At 56.9% G+C, this 15,752-nt stretch overlaps 1 protein-coding gene and 1 long non-coding RNA gene across 2 annotated transcripts in view; both read left to right on the top strand.

The window, feature by feature from the left end:
- MORC4 (MORC family CW-type zinc finger 4) overlaps window positions 1–10,847 on the top strand; it is a 13,592-nt gene extending 2,745 nt beyond the window's left edge. Inside the window, exons 2-17 of the mRNA XM_026035922.1 lie at window positions 32–164; window positions 896–1,113; window positions 1,321–1,468; window positions 2,052–2,214; window positions 2,456–2,584; window positions 4,132–4,251; window positions 4,730–4,821; window positions 6,111–6,209; window positions 6,451–6,579; window positions 6,943–7,020; window positions 7,234–7,312; window positions 7,711–7,836; window positions 8,762–8,943; window positions 9,054–9,759; window positions 9,964–10,247; window positions 10,683–10,847. Of these exons, the coding sequence (XP_025891707.1) occupies window positions 32–164; window positions 896–1,113; window positions 1,321–1,468; window positions 2,052–2,214; window positions 2,456–2,584; window positions 4,132–4,251; window positions 4,730–4,821; window positions 6,111–6,209; window positions 6,451–6,579; window positions 6,943–7,020; window positions 7,234–7,312; window positions 7,711–7,836; window positions 8,762–8,943; window positions 9,054–9,759; window positions 9,964–10,247; window positions 10,683–10,836 (2,840 nt within the window). The 3' untranslated portion in view covers window positions 10,837–10,847. The remainder of the gene's footprint in view (window positions 1–31; window positions 165–895; window positions 1,114–1,320; window positions 1,469–2,051; window positions 2,215–2,455; window positions 2,585–4,131; window positions 4,252–4,729; window positions 4,822–6,110; window positions 6,210–6,450; window positions 6,580–6,942; window positions 7,021–7,233; window positions 7,313–7,710; window positions 7,837–8,761; window positions 8,944–9,053; window positions 9,760–9,963; window positions 10,248–10,682) is intronic.
- Window positions 7,259–9,268, top strand: LOC112944558. Its single transcript, XR_003248798.1, has 4 exons — window positions 7,259–7,312; window positions 7,711–7,790; window positions 8,762–8,943; window positions 9,054–9,268. It is a non-coding gene; the product is annotated as an uncharacterized LOC112944558 (long non-coding RNA).
- Window positions 10,848–15,752: the final 4,905 nt, after the last annotated feature.

Raw genomic sequence — 15,752 nt, 5'->3', positions numbered from 1 at the left:
GGTCGGCAGCGCGGCCCGTTTCCCCCCGCAGACAACGCCGCGGAGGGCGGCGCGGCGGCGCGGCGCCTCAGCATCGACGTGCTGCAGCTGCGGGGCCAGCGCTGCCTGAGCCTCACGGACAACGGGGCCGGCATGACCCCGCACAGGCTGCACCGCATGCTGAGGTACGGGCGGCCGGGGCTGCCGCCGCAGCCGTGCCCCGCGCGCTCCTGCCCGCGGACACGAGGGGCCCGTCCCGGCAGTGCCCAGCGGGAGCGGCACCGGCGCGGGGCTGAGGTTGCACCCAGAGCCCGCGCCGTTCAGCTCCGGGCCGTCCGGGGTCACACGCGAGTGAGGAGACGTTGCCTGACGCTGCTTCAGAGCTCGTGGCGCCGCTGGGAGGTGTTTCCCTGTGGAAGCTGCCGGTCCTGGGCCCGCAGGAACGGGCGCTGCCCGCCGTGCCCGGCTGCCCGCGGCCTCGCGGCCCCGCTGCTGCTCCTGCGCTGTGCGCGGGCTGCCCCGCCTGGGCTGCTCCGCGCTCTGACCCACAGCGGCAGAGCGCCCGGCCTGCCAGAGCTGCCCCTTTCCGTGCAGAGAGCGCGCCCCGCAGGGTGCGAGTGTAGGGCGAAGGCCTCGTTTTGCTTGGTGGAGGAGAAGAGGCAGGAGAGCGAAGCAGAGAAGCTGCTTTTCTTTAATCGCCACCAGTGCCAGACCACAGCTGAGGGGGTTCAGGAGCCTGGCCCCTTCCCGTGTGTGCAGAGGCAGGAGGTGCCCCGGCCTCCGCGCCCGCCCTCCTGCCCCACATGCACCGAGGGGAAGCTCCCYGCAAAACCCTTCCCATGCGGGAGCGCGAGAGGAGGCCGGCGCTGCTCCCCGCTCTCCCGCCTCCAGCGCCTTCTGCTCTGTCTGCCCGCAGCTCCGGGTGCGAGGAGAGCGCGGCGGCGAGCGCGGCGCCGTGCCGCRCGCCCTGCGCCGGCGGCCTCGAGCGCGGCGCCATGCGCCTGGGCAAGGACGCSATGGTCTTCACCAAGAACGGCGGCGCGCTCACCGTGGGGCTGCTCTCGCAGAGCTACCTGGAGGGCGGCCGCGCCGCGGCGCTGCCCCTGCCCCTCGTGCCGTTCAACCAGCAGACCCGCATCCTTGAGCCGCCCCGCGCACGGGGGTGCCCCGCACGCAGCCCGCTCTGCCCTGCCCCTCTTTGAGACCGGCCTCCGGTGGTTCATAGAGGCTCGTGCCTCTCCGGGGTGTCCTCCTAGGGGCGCTTGTGGCTGGGTGGGTTTCCCTGCCCCTCTTTGCAGGGGGTCCTTGCAGCCCTGTTCTCCTTGACCTTGTGGCTCCTAGAGAAGATAATTGTCACCGAAGACTCTGTGTCCAGCCTGGAGGCCATCCTGGAGCACTCGCTGTTCAGCACCCGGGAGGAGCTGCTGGCGCAGTTCAGTGCCATCCCGGGCAAGAAGGGCACGCGCATCCTCATCTGGAACATCCGCAGGTACGGGCAGGAGGGCGCCCAGCCTGGCGCTTCGGGCCCTCGTCCAGGGCACCGCGTCCCACCTGAAGCAGTTACCTGCTTCCCGGGACACTGCATCCCACCTGAAGCAGCTGCCTGCTTCCCAGTGCATCACATTCCACATAAAGCAGTTACCTGCTTCCCCACGGAGGGGAGTTGTGAGAGATCAGTCTCTTTCCGTCTATTCCAAACACGTTTTTCAATTTCCATATTTCTGTGTATCGAGGCAGTTGTGAAATGTTCTCTTACTTTGGTGTTCTGCACAGGAACCCCTGTGTTTAAACAAGGACTAACGAGGCGTGTGGGCTGCGGGCAGGACACTGCGTTATCTGCTGCTCCTGGATACAGAAGAGCAGCCCGCTCAGGGAAGCTGTGTCCCCACGCCAGGGTCAAGAGCAAAGGGACAGGTTTAGTCACTGCTTTCCCTAGAGTGGAGTCCTGCTAAGCTGTTGTGCTTCCAAGTGCTAGGCTTATGTGTGCTTGTATTAAAGCTGCTTCCTCTTTGGACTCTGGTGTGGGCTGAAACGGGGAGATTGTCCCTATTTTTGTGCCTGGTGTTTTTCAGAAATGAAGATGGGAAGCCGGAGCTGGATTTTGATACGGATGAACACGACATCCGGTTGGCAGACTTCCTCATAGGGAACGTGGAGACTCGTGGCAAAAAAATCCTGCCCTGTCAGGAGATGATGCCAGAGTTTTCCATCCTGGAGACGGAGTACTCGCTGCGGGTGAGTTATGGAGAGCTGGAAGGAGGCGGCAGCCCTTGGCCAGGCTTGGCCTTGGCCAGGCTTGCTGCAGTGGGGGTGACCTGCTCCTCTGGCATCGCGTTAGGGTGGACCCCCCTCTCCTGCTGCCTTGCAGGGAATGGAGGATGCAGAGTCTGAGTTTACTTGGAAAAGAYTGTATGGGACAATTTGGATGTGTGATGCCTTCCTCATCTCCGCAGTTTCTCCCTCCTCTCCCTCGCAGGCATATTGCAGTATCTTGTACCTGAAGCCCCGCATGCAGATCGTCCTGCGGCAGAAGAAGGTGGCCGCCCAGCTGATGTCCAAGAGCTTGGCCCACATGGAGCACGACGTTTACAAACCCATTTTTGCCGTATCCTTCCCGCGCGCCACCCGGCACCGCGCGCCYGCGGCGGCCTCCACGCTCCAGACCAGCATCGTGGTCACACTTGGGCCTGCTCCCRGTGCCTGGAGAAAGGCAGGATTTAGATGAGCAGACAGGCTGAGTTACCTTCTCCTTCCTGTCTTCTGGCCACCTTTGAGAAGTTCAGTCTTGATGAGGAGGTGGAAGGGACGCTGGAGGCTGCTGCTGCAGGAGCACGTTGGGAGGGTTGCACTGAGGCTCATGTGCTGCCTCCGAGGAGGCTGAGGTGGCAGGGCCTTGAGGCTTCTAAAATGTCTTTAAATATCAGTGTTAGTTCAGTTCAGTGGAAAAAAAAAATGCACACACTTTATCRAAAGTGAGAGCAGAGACTAGAAAARCCGTTCTGTTCCATTCCTTAGTTAATATCTTATTTTTCATGACAGACTAGAAGTTGCTAATCCTCAGAGCAAGCTGATGTTTTGTGTGTTTGTTTTTTCCTCYCCATCGAGTGTTTTGGCTTTTCTGGCTTACCTACTGATCCATCCTTTTGGAGAAGAGCGTTTCCAGATCAGAGCCAAGTGCAAAGAACAATATGAGTAGCAAATCTCTTCAGGTGGCTTCCAGCAAGAACAGCTTATGGTCTTCCGAACTGCATCTCAGTGTCTTTCCCCCCTCTCTTTTCACATGCTTAACGGTAGCTTTGTGTCCCAAGTTTCTGTGGTTATAGAAGTTTCTTCATCGCATGTGGGAAGAAAGTGTTATTTGCTTGAATTCCATCCCTGTTTACTCAGGAGCTGAGAATGAAAACACCAGTCCCTTCTGCTTTGCTCCCTTMCTGATAGGTAAGGTTTCGCACACTAGTTGCTCTCTGCAGGTCCGCTGCCGAGCCACTGTTTTCATAGATGATTTGCAGAAGAGCAGCAGGGTGGAGGCCAGGGAGCTGGTGGCAGTTTATTCCCGTTGCTGCCAGGGATGCCTTGGCTTTTCACAGCGAGTCTGCGTGAGGTAGCAGCTCCTGGCGAGCTCGAGCTCTGCAGCTGAACAGTTCCAGGTGGTGGAAGGCACGCGGCGTGTGCGAACGGTGCGAATGCATGAGCTCTGACTTGAAGAAATAACAAAAATACCTTCAAAGAGATTAATGAAATGTTTTAATCCTACCTAATACTAATTTCCCAGATCTCTTCAGAACTGAATTTGTGAAACTGGAGCGTGCTGAAGGTGAGCTGGTTCTTCTGCACGGTCCTTGGTGTTATTACTGCTCGCTAGGGTTGCTTCAGCCTTGACGGAGTGTTTTAGTTTTGTAAACATTAGGCGCTGTATCTCTTAATCCCAAGTGCAGTTTAGTCATTAGTTATCTTGTTGGCGATAGGCGTGGGGCCSCCGCTGGCCGCTTGTGTTGTCGGTGTGGTGGAAATGGGGCCCGGAGCCCTGGTGGGGGCTGCAGCGGCCGCGCGTGCCGGCTCGGCGGCCGGGCTCCCCGGGGGCTGCACCCACGTCCCCCGCGGCCGCCTCTCCCCCGCGCCCGGCAGCGCTTCCTTGACGGGGCTTTCCCGCAGAACAAGAGAGTGCGGATCACCTTTGGATTCAGCTGCAGGAACGGAGGCCGCTATGGGGTCCTGATGTACCACAGGAACCGCCTCATCAAGCCCTACGAGCGGGTGGGCTGCCAGAAGAAGGTGAGCGCCTGCGCAGGCTCCCTCTCCCCTTTAATTTGGGAGAGGGCAGAATGGGGCTGTGCCAAAAGCAGCCTTGTTGTGGGTCCCTGCTTCCCCGCGACGCAGCGGCCGGAGCCCAGAGACCTGGTGTTCCTGAGGCGATGTCCTGAGGGTTGGGATGGCCAGTGCGTGTCCACAGCGGATGCAGAGCTGGCTTTGAGGCCGCAGAGCAGCCCCGCTGCCATCGGAGGAGCCGTGAGGAGGCRGGCGGGCGGCCTTGCCGCGGGGTGATGCGGGTGGATGTGCCCCGGCCAGGCTCAGCTCCGGCGGGAAGCGCCTGTGCGGCGGGTGCCTCTTCCCGKCGAGGCTGTGAAGGCTGCGGGACACGAGCCCCGGTTCACCTGCAGCCCCTGGCTCCCTCTGGAGCGCTGCTGGCGTTCCCTGCTGGGAGCAACCTGGCTAACAGAGCTCGTTTCTGTCACTGCCGGCCCCAACGCAGGGAGAAGGCGTGGGTGTCGTCGGGGTGATCGAATGCAACTTCTTAAAAACGACGCAGAACAAAGAGGACTTTGAAGACAGCAAGGAGTACCGGTAAGAGAGAGAGGTCTGTGCCCCGGGCTGCTGCCTGGGGAGGTGTTTTCTGTGGTGCAGCCTTCGGTCTGAGCTGCTGCACGTCTTCTAGGGCTGTCTGTGCTGAAGTGGGTCTAGACTGGGCCGTGTTTTCCATGTCTGCTGCCCTCAGGGAGCGGGGAGAGTTGCACAAYGGGGAGCGTAGAGCCCTGAGACGGCGCGTGGGCGCAGCCTGCGTGTCCACCGCACGCGTTCGCCCACCAGAACCCAGCCCGAAGGAGAGCCCAACAGAACAACACGGCCTCCGTGTGTGCTGCAGCAGAGCCCCTCGAGCCCCTCGAGCCCCTCGGAGCCAGAGGGAAGGCCGGGTGCTCACAGGGAGCCTCCAGCCAATGCCCCCGGGGGCTGCACTCGCCAAAGACACTTCTGGCACCCCAAAATGGGGGGCAGGCTGGACCAAAGCGATCTATTTTTGCTATGCAGCTAGAGAACTGTTCCTAAATTAGAATAAATGACACGGAGCTTTAGTGACGGGGTTTGCAGGGTCCCTGCCTCAGCAGGAAGTRAGAGGACTGCGATGCTCGTGGACTTCCTCCCCCGCCAGCCTCTGCTGGCAGCCGAATTTGGTGGCTTTCTGGATCATTTTGAGGTGCAGAATTGGTGGGGAACTTTCTCAGTCCCACCCCAGCTTAGAATTTGCTGCTAAGCAAAAGGGTAGACCAGCAAACGGCCCGGGCCTGATGAAGGGGAAGACCCGAGGTCCGGCCCGCAGCGCCCCGTGCTCTGCGCAGAGCCGCTCGCGAGGGCTGCGCTCGGGGCTGCCCCACACGGAGCTGCCAACACTGCCCCGGCCCTCGGCGCTGGGTGCCCTGGTCTCCCGCACGTGTCCCTCCCGGGGGGCCCTGAGGTGCACCCCAGTGTGTTTTCGTGCTACACCCGCGCTTGTGGCCGGGGTGAGAGGTTTCCTGAGCCCTGCTCGGCCCTCACGTCCCCTGCAAGGCCTCGGCTTTGCCCTGCTTTGGAAGGGAGTCGTGAGCTGCTGCAGGAGGCGAGGGAGCGTCTGCGGCAGCAGGGCTGCCTCTGCGGAGACCAGGGGGAAGGCCGGGTGCTCTGTGAGGAGGTAGGCACTTAGGCCGAGCTTAGGCTGCTGTGGGGCGAGTGACGTGGTGGCACCAATCTAAAACACACAGTTGCAAGATTAAGCTGAGCTCCTGGGGGAGACATCCGTTTGTCCTGCCTGTTCCCCCATGCTGCTGCCTGTGCTCTTGGGTGGGATTTGACCGGTTTCTCGCTGTGTTTCTCCCTTCCAGACGGACAATGGCAGTGCTGGGGCAGAAGCTCAACACCTACTGGAAGACAAAGATGGCCCAGATGAATTTGGGGAGCGTCGATACAGCCAGCATAGTAGCGTGAGAGCCACCTCTGATCTCTGTCCCTACAGACACCTGGGGGGTCCCTCGGCCAAGGCGCCACTGGCAGTCAGGGGCAGCAGAGAAGTGACTGGGTCTTCCCTACGTTTTGGGATCCCAATGTCCCACATGCTGGGAGCACCCCGGGGTCAGGTGGCAGCACTGACACTGAGCAGCCTTTGCTCCACACCTGAGGTATTTAGCCTGTTGCTTTATTTATTTATTTGTTTGTTTTTCCCAGAGAGAGACCAGATCAGACATGGGTGCAGTGTGAGGAGTGCCTGAAGTGGAGGAAACTCCCTGACAAGGTTGATCCCGCGTCTCTACCAGAAAAGTGGTTTTGCTGTCTCCATCCCCACCCCAAGTACAGGTAGGGACKCGGGGGCTTTTCTTGTCACCATCCCATATCCTTGGAACCCAAATGGTTTGTGTGAAACGTGTGGCCTCCTGCTTTCTGACCATGCACTTGGGAGTGCAGAGACTCCTTATAGGAAACTAGAGGGGGGGTAGAGGGGAGAAAACTCTCCCTCTGCCCTTAAATGCAGCRTTTGACTCTTCAGCTGTTTCCATGGTCTTATGTTGTCTGAAATCCTAAAAGAGTAGAGACATTGGGCAGATGGAGACCATGGAGACTCCAAACCATGAAGACCCCAAATCATGGAGACTTTTGGTGGGAGGGGGAGCCAAACTGTTCTTTCAAATGCTGCAGTGTGGTGAATTGCTTTTGTTGCAGAAACTGCTCAGCACCCGAGGATCAGGACACCAGTGACGAGGAGAAGAGCCTCAGCCCCATCCAGAAGCACAGGAAGGGGTGAGGATGGGCAGTTCTGCCCTGCCACCAGCTGCCTGGAGCCAGGAGGGAAGTCAGCGSCGTCCTTGCCCAGCAGTGGCCCCTCCAGCCTGGTGGCTGCTGGTGCAGGCCACGTCCGCTGCCTTTCTCCTGCATCCCAGGCTCCATCTCCTGACAGCGAGCGTGTCTTGCTCCTCTGTGTGACCTCCCCTCTTTTTCTCTTCCATGGCCTAGCGAGCTGAGYGCAGAGAGGAAGAGGAAGAGGCTGTTTTCCCTGTCATCAGGGGAGAGTGTGGAGCAGCAGGTGACACAGGTGGGAGCCAGCATGGGGGGAGGCTGCTTGGGGCTGCAGGGCTTGGCAGGGTCTCGTTCTTGCCACCTCACTGTTCTCCTTCCCTCCTCCTGCGGAGAAAGCAGCTGRCACGAGACCACGATGGAGCATCATGCAAAATGAGACAGCAGTTGTGTTCGAGGCACAGCTTTCACAGGCTTCAAACCTTCAACAGTAATGGGGACCTGGCAGTCCCCGGCCCTGTGCACATGCCGACCCTGTCCTGCCTTGTCCCACTGAGTTCATTGCTCACCACCCCATGAGGGTGTAGTGAGGTCCCTGCCTCCTCTCCTGGCTCTGCAGGGCTGGTGCTGTGTGGCCTCCTTCCCCCTCGTCAGGTTAACCAGTTGTATAAAGACTCTGATGTTTTAAATTTTCAGGAGAACTCTCTTTCGGACACAGCTGCCCAGGATGGGTTCTCCCAGGATGGGCAGCCCTGGACACTGCAGCGTGTGATCAGGTTGGCCATCCAGCAGGGACAGTCCCCTCCAGCACTCGCCGTGGTGGTCAGACGCCCTCCCGTGGCTCTGCACCCCCAGCCTAGGCTCTCTGCATGCCCTGCTCCAGCACATACCCCCACGTTGCATGCTAGACTAGTCTTTCTCAGTGTGTTGGAAAGGACAAACCGAGTAAGGACAGGGGATTTCTCATCCTCATGCACAACTTTTTACTCCTGTGAACTGTGGCTAATAAAGCTGCCTATTGCAGTGCACGTCCCTAAATGAGAGTTTGGTAACTGTTTGGTAACTGTCACAGAGCGCCAGCCCCGGAGGTTCTCTGGGAGGAACTCTGTCCTCACTCACGTTTGTCATCTTTCCACAACGTGGCTGCATCAGTGTCTCTTCTGTCCTCTTTGTGGCTCGTTTCTCCTCCATGACACGGTCACCTCGTGTTATGTGCATGTGTGTAGAGAGTTGCTGTCCTTTGCATGTTTCCCCGTAACACGCATGAAAGCTCTTGCTGCTCAGCTACAAGCGCCTCGTTGGAGCACGGAGAAGCTAAAGCGCTCTCCCCCAAGCCAAGGAGACACCCTCGTGGCTTGAAACACAACCTGTGCCACCCGTGATACAGGATAACGGGGTGTGAACGGGGCGCTCTTTGTTCTGGGGCCGGCGGGAGCGAATATTCTGTGTGAGCTGGTTAGTCACGAGGTGCTCGCAGGTGGCAGCGCYGCCTGCACTGGGGCTGAGGCCAAGTCCTTGCTGGTGAAACGGTGGAGGACACAGTGTGGGGGACCGAGACCTTCTCCACTGGTCGYCTCCCAAGGATGGTTGTTGGTTAAGGCACCTAAACTTAGTACCTGGCTGGTGGAACCTGCTCAGACGGAGCTGTCTTCTCGTGCCTCTTTCCTCTTGGCCAAGGCTTGGCTTCCCACGGCACCGCTTGGCAGGCTCTCCCCTTACCCTTGTCAAAYGCTTCCTTCTTCCCCAGGCATTGTCGCCCGTGTCAGCGCTCTGCCCTGCTTGCACCAACACCTTCAGCTGTGCTGTGAAGCTGGAGCGGCGGGACAGGGCCGCGGATGGGGCTGCTGCCTCTTCCCCTCCTCTCGAGAAGGCCACCGCAAGGCTGGCAGGAGCAGCGGGACAGGAGCCGAGCCCCCCGCCAGCAGCTCGGTASGTGGCCGGGGGCGCCGTGCCCTAGGGCGCTGCGCTGGTGTCTCCCCTGGGAGAACCTGGTGGACGTGGCTCTCCTCGCTGCTCACCCTCTGTCTCTGCCTTTACAGCAAGGCCAGCTTGCCTGTAAAAGAAGAGCTCCTCGAAGAGCGTGAAGCGCAGGTGGAAGCTTCGGCCTCGGATGTGCCTTGCCCCAGCCACGCTCCGTTCCCCCTGCGGAAGAGTCCTGGGCAGCGCTACCAGGACAAGGGAGACCTGGTGTACATAAAGCGGGAGGCAAGCGGGGCCGGCGGCCTGTGCACCTACCTGCTCGCGGGGCTGCCGCGCGCCCTGGGCAGCCCCTGCCCTGCGAGCAGCAGCTGGCGCTGGCACGGGGGCTGCCGCAGGGAGGAGGCGCCGGGCCCGGCCCCGGGGCACAGGGAGCCCGCGGCGCTCCGGGATGAGCAGCGGGGCCCTGTGCCAGACCTCGGAGCGGGAAGGCAGCTTGCAGACACAGGCGCCTGCGGGAGCAGCTACGAGAGCGCCCAGGACATGGACAGCGGGCCCTTCGTGGCGCTCGTCGGTGTTTCGAAGGCTCCTGTGGGCGCTGAGGCTCCCATTCAGCTCTTCCCCTTTGRGTGGAAGGAGACACTGGACAGGCCAAGCGTGGGGAAGACCCCGTGCCTCAGGACTGGAAACAGAGGAGGAGAACTGCAGGTTCTGAGCCCAGGGAAGCAGGAGGATGTGATGGAGCAGGAGAACACGAGAAGGGCAATGGAGAACATCTCTGTGAAGCTGACCAACGTTTCTGCAGAGAGGGATTTGCTCCGGTGCAAGGTAACCAGTCTGTGGCTGTGCAGCCTGGTGGGTTAGGAGGATGTTGGAGTGGGTTGGCCCAAGTGGCTCGAGTAGGAGAGATGTTTCCATAAGGAAACTGATGGGCTTCTTCCTTACCTGCTGACTCTTCCTTTCTCCTTGAGGCCTAGGAAAGCATTTTGCTGGTTGCTGCCATTCCTATGTGTGATCCTCTTCCCKTTTCAGGTGGACGAAATGGAGCGTGAAAAGTGTTACCTGAAAACAGAGTTCTTGAAAAGCCAGCAGGAACTGGCAGTGCTCAGAGCTCAGGAGACTGAAGGCTTGTACTGGAGCAAGAGACATACAGGTTATGGCCAAGCCGAGGTGCAGGAGCTGAAAGCAAAGCTGGCAAGATGCGCAGAGGAGAAGGCTGAGCTGGTGGAAAGGCTCAAGGAGACAGAGCTGCACTTAGAGCTGCTCAGGGAGGCACAAGTTTCCTGCAGGGGCCTGGAGAAAGGAGATGTGAAGAGGTCAGTACTTGGGTTGGGTTGTCCCCAGTGGTGTTAAGGTGAGGGCAGGGGTAGTTGTGGGCTGCCGTTTCCATCGACACTGCTGCCCTGGTRTCAGTCACCCTGGAGGCTGGATCGTATCTGAAGATCCTGCTGTCGTGAGGGGGTGGAATCAACAGGTGGATCCAAATAATTGACCAGATTTGAAACAAAAAAATTWAAAAAAAAAGGTGCTTTTCCTATTCTGGTCCATCCTACACTGTGACGTGATCCTGCTGAGCCACTCTCGCAGTGTTGGGTCTGCAGGGCAAATAACAGTGSGGGGGAGGAAGGGCCCCCGGGGACACCCGGCCGTGCCGGTGGGCAGGAGGACGGCGGCCGCGTGTGCGATGGGGGGTGTCGCGGCCGGGCTGCTGCCACAGGCTCCCCTATCTTGGTTTTGCCTCCTGCCCACAGCGTTCTGGAGAAGCTCAAGAACCTGCGTATGAATGTGAGCTGGCTGCTCTCCTTGGTTCTCCCCCGCTTGGAGCTCCGGGAGATGAACTTCGAGTCGGATCAGGTGGACGAGATCTTGCAGACCGTGCTGGAGACAAACCGCATGCTGGAGTAGCCTGTTCTCTCTCGCCGCGGTGCCTTTTGTACAGGACCATTAATAAACAAACTGGTTTCTTTACTCGTGCCCTGGGCTGTCGTTCTGGGGGGTGGAGGTTTCCCCTTCCTGCCTGGGCCTGGCCCTTGGTGTTGCAGCCGCGGGGTCTGCGCTGTGGGCTCCTCTCCCTCTCCCTCTCCCTCTCCCTCTCCCTCTCCCTCTTTAAGGGTCCCTTTTGAGGACCTGCTTACTGCAGCTGGTCCTCAAACCATGGAGCTGCTTACACTGTGCCCTCACAGAATTTGATTTTCAACAGAGCTACTGAAATTGAATCTCCATCAGGAAAATGCTGATGATTCCAGGTCCCCTTTCACAGTATTGGGCCACTTCTGCMCTCGTTCTGCAGTTGCATGAAACGCAGTTTCCAAGGGGCAAAACAGCCMCTGCAGGGAGCTGTCACCATTCCAACTGCACTGGGGGTTTGTATCCCATATGCCCATCCTTCTTGGAATCATCTACCTTTGCTAAACGAAGAGAGGAACCTTATTTTCTTCTCTAAAGCTTCTGCTAAAGCAGGAAATGTGCAAACCTTCTTCAGGCTYGATCACCTCAGCTGTTGCTCCTCTTCTTCACAACTTGTTTATTCTGTCCCATTATAGCTCTGAGATGTAAAGTTTATCCCTAACACTTCTTGACCTTTTTTATTTTTTTTCAAAGATTATTTCCAGACAGATTAAACCTCCAATGTGTCTCATTTTCTCACACCCTGCCTGTTTTTTCACCACAAGCCCAACACTCTTGAGTCACTGCTAGCAGAATTAGCAAAGGTTGTTAAATATCACTGGTAACTGATCCTAGCAGCCCGTGTTTTGCGTTATAAATGGAAACTAAAAACTGCTTTCCTGCTGCTTCCTCAGGCTGGCTGTCATGGTGGGATCTCTGTCAGCTTCTCTGCATCATCCAGCTAACTGAATTTTTTTGGAGCAGGTTTCGCATCCRAGGAGTGAAGTTCTCTTCTCGTTGCAGCTTCCCTCACAGAAGCGGGCGCTTGTGGCGAGGACCGTGTCCCCCTCGGCGCAGGAGCCTTGCCAAGCTCCCCGTTTGCCCGTGGTCTTGTGTGGCAGGTAGGCTGCTTGGTGATGAAGAGGACCCAGAAGCGACGGGGGGGACCGGTGGTTGCTCCGAGGAGCAGAGCAAAGCGCAGCAGCACTTCCACAGCACCTCACGCCCTACGAAGCCAGGAGGCTTCATGCCCACCTCTGTAACCCACCTGTGTAACCAACATGTGCTCAAATACTCTCTGCACTCCCGTAGGGACATGGAGAAAGGTCAATCAGCTCAAGAAATGGCAGCAGAAAGAAGGAGGAAAAACTGTCACGTGATGGGGCATTTCCTACATGAACGTGGCTTGGCAAAGAGCACAGTTATTTATTTTCCATAGATAAGATGGTATCAAAGTACCTGGTCTTGAGACTCGGCACTTCTCTGCTGCGCCTTGCAAAGCTCGCCCGGCAGTGCCCGTGCCAAGGCAGGCTGGGGCTGCAGTAGCTGGACCAGATTACGTTGTCTATCAAAGATWAATACTTATCTTTGATACTTATTAGTATGATACTTATATTGAAGTATGAGGAAGCCAGAAAAGGCTCTCACAGATAACCCTGCTTGGCAAAGCTGTCTCCTCCAGGAGATCKCAACTTCTCCACGGTCGCTGTCTCTGGAAAGGCGTTGGGGCTGCAGCAGGCTTGGGATGGAAACCCGGCTTGGGCTGTGTCCCGGTGAGTTTTAAACCTGTTTCCACTCCTTACTGCCCTGTGTCTGCACACAGAGCCAGTGTCCCAGCGAGGAGGGTGAGGAGCTGGGGAAGGGCCTAATAGGAAAAGCCGGCGCCCAGGCTCCCCGGGGAAGGGTAGCCGCGCTCCTGGGGACAACAGAGGGTAAACCAAATTCTTCCTGCACGACTGGGTGGCCTCTAGAGAGTGTGCGCGGCCACGTGTCCCCTCAGTGAGGCTTTTATCTGGGGGCAGTGCTGAATTTGGCAAGTTTGCTGGCTTTGCCTGTGCTGCAGCATCACTACCCCGTTTTCAGCGGTAAATTTAAAATACTGAGGCAGACGCAGCGCCCGGGACGTACATGCGATGCCGGCTGCTGCAGCCCGCGCGGGAGAGGCGGTATTGCAGCCGCAGGAAGCAGCCCATAGTTCACAGCAAGATCCCCGCATGGGCCCAGCCCGGCGCTGCTAACCACGTGTTGCAAATTTGACCATTGCAGGCCGCACAAAAGCCCKCAGGGCCCCTGGGACCAYCTGCRCATGGTGGCCTGGGGAGGCTCTTTGCTCTACTTTGCCCTTGCTCTACTTTGCCCTTGCTCTTCCACCTTGCTCTTCCACCTTGCTTTTTGTTCTTTGCTCTTGCTCTTTCACCTTGCTCTTTGCTCTTGCTCTTCCACTTTGCCCTTGCTCTTCCACCTTGCTCTTCCACCTTGCTCTTCCACCTTGCTCTTCCACCTTGCTCTTCCACCTTGCTCTTCCACCTTGCTCTTCCTTCTTTGCTCTTCCACCTTGCTCTTCCACCTTGCTCTTCCTTCTTTGCTCTTCCTTCTTTGCTCTTCCTTCTTTGCTCTTCCTTCTTTGCTCTTCGCTCTACCTTGCTCTTCCTTCTTTGCTCTTCGCTCTACCTTGCTCTTCCTTCTTTGCTCTTCGCTCTACCTTGCTCTTCCTTCTTTGCTCTTCCATCTTGCTCTTCGCTCTTCCTCTTTGCTCTACTTTGCTCTTCCTTCTTTGCTCTTCCACCTTGCTCTTAGCTCTTCCTCTTTCCTCTGCTTTGCTCTCCTTCTTTGCTCTTCTTCTTTGGTCTCCTCCTTCTTCTTTGCTCCTTTTCTTCTCTCTTCTTCTTTCAAGCATAGTAGCTAGGAGTGAAAAATTAAATAATAGTTTAACTTTATTATTATTTACTTTTTTATTCCCAGCTAGTATCCTTTTCTTGCTTTAGAGCTCATTGCATATGCAAATGAGCCCTGCAAAATCCCCCCAAACCTATTATTGTTTCTTCTTTTTTTATTATAATACATAAATAATTACCCACTACTCTACCCATGCATACACCCACTACACCTGGACTGCAGAGATAGACATGGAGCTCCTCCTGGTGGAAGACAGAAGATTACACCTGGAATGGGACTACACATCCCAACCCCCATAGGTGTCACCTGGTGGCCAGAAGAGGAAGAGGGGCTAGGGTTTAAGGTTAGAGGCTTAGGGGTTGGGGTTAGGGGTTAAGGGTTAGGGTGCATGGACTTTGCTACCTGGCCCTGCACTAGCCTCACGTTGACAGCTCTGCTTGAGGAGACTTAATCTGTGCTAATAGGGACCCCCACAGAGAACACAGCAGTTCTTTTGCCTTCTCCCCTAGAAGGRGCTTTGTGCTTTGAACCTCTTGCCTCTTCCTTCGCTTTGCTTTGGGGTGCTGAGGTCCCTCCTTTTCCTGCCCTCTCTCCTTGCCTCCAGAACAAGGAGCTGCCTTTTGCTCTTGGTCTCTTTTTCTAGTTGCTGCTGCTTATCTGCTGTCTCCTCTTGCCTACATGGAGATGTAGGCAAGCAGCCATGGCCCGGGTGACCTGCTTGCTGGATTGGCATCTGGAAACCCTGCTGACATGAGGCGTGCTGGGGAGTGGAGAACATCAATGAGGAAGCCCACAATCTTAGGGGAGATAGGACCGAGCAGAGATTAATTGCCCTGTCTTCTGCTTGCGCTCTGTGAAATTTAGAGCCTGGCCTCCACCAAGGCTCTAAAGGCTCAAAATCCAAAGGCTAAGCAATAGGACCACGGCCTTTCCTGTAAAATTGGAGAGGAATAGCTCAAAGGACACGGGGGCACTGGGAGCCAGCAATGGCGAAGGCCTGACCCAGTCTGTAAYGCCCATAAACTCCCTGGGCTTCTGTACGGCTTGGGAAAACGCTAGTTTAGAGTGGAGCTACTTGTGGTCTGATGCCAAGATACCCTCTTGTTCCCCTCTCCCCAGAAAGGAAAGGGCTAAGAGTTTGGGAAAGGAAAAGGTGTCCATCAGAGCCATCTTGGCGTCATCTGCCAGGGGTAACGAGTTCTGGACCTTTGCTCTGGTCATCTGAGATACCTGCAGAGGGATTTTTCTAAAGAAGTGAGTTTAATGCAATCATGCAGTTTGTGACGTGTCTGGGCCTGGTTTTAGCTCTTTCCGATGGTCTGGACATCCCAGAAATGGAAGGTACTTTGAATTGTGGTGGGGGAAAAAGAAGGTGCTTGCCTCCAGGAAACATGAGTTTCGCTGTGTGGGCAAAGCTTCAGCAGAGTTCTCCCACCCTCTGGAACCCTGTCGGCCTCCTTGGTTCCTATGCTTATGGCATGAGTGACTKCTTGAGATCTTTTTTTTGTAGACTCTTGCTGTTGCTTCCAAAGGTTGAGGACAGGTTGGAGCCTCTGCCTGCAAGCTGGGAGAGGGTCACTGCGCCGTGACCAGATGGGAGCAGCTCAGGTGCCAACAGCGAGTCCTGATGTGGGGACTAAAACTTCTGCTCTCCAAGAAAGGCAGCTGGAGTGAGAAAGATATATATATAAAGTGAGAAAGATATAGACAGTACTCTAGTCTCTCAAGATTTAGCTCTACAGACAGGCTTCAAGAAATCAACTTGTAGTTGATAGGCATCAGCAAGCTCTTCTGAGGGCCTTGTTATGTCTTGGCCTAAATATCTCAATATTGCTATCTAAATATCTGTATCTATATAATATCTAAATATCTGGCAATAGTGTTGCCAGCAGGTTGAGGAGGAGGATCCTGCCCTTCTGCTCAGCTCTGGGGAGGCCAAACCTGGAGCACTGGGAGGCAGCTCTGGGCTCCACAAGACAAGAGGGACGTGGAGATTCTAGAGAGGGGCCAGCAGAGAGCAACAAAGGTGATTAAGGGAC

Source organism: Nothoprocta perdicaria, unplaced genomic scaffold (genome assembly GCF_003342845.1).
Source record: "Nothoprocta perdicaria isolate Ctin4 unplaced genomic scaffold, notPer1 scaffold_17, whole genome shotgun sequence".
Taxonomy (NCBI): domain Eukaryota; kingdom Metazoa; phylum Chordata; class Aves; order Tinamiformes; family Tinamidae; genus Nothoprocta; species Nothoprocta perdicaria.
Note: the sequence above shows the minus strand (reverse complement) of the source record. Positions and strands in the feature narration are given on the sequence as shown.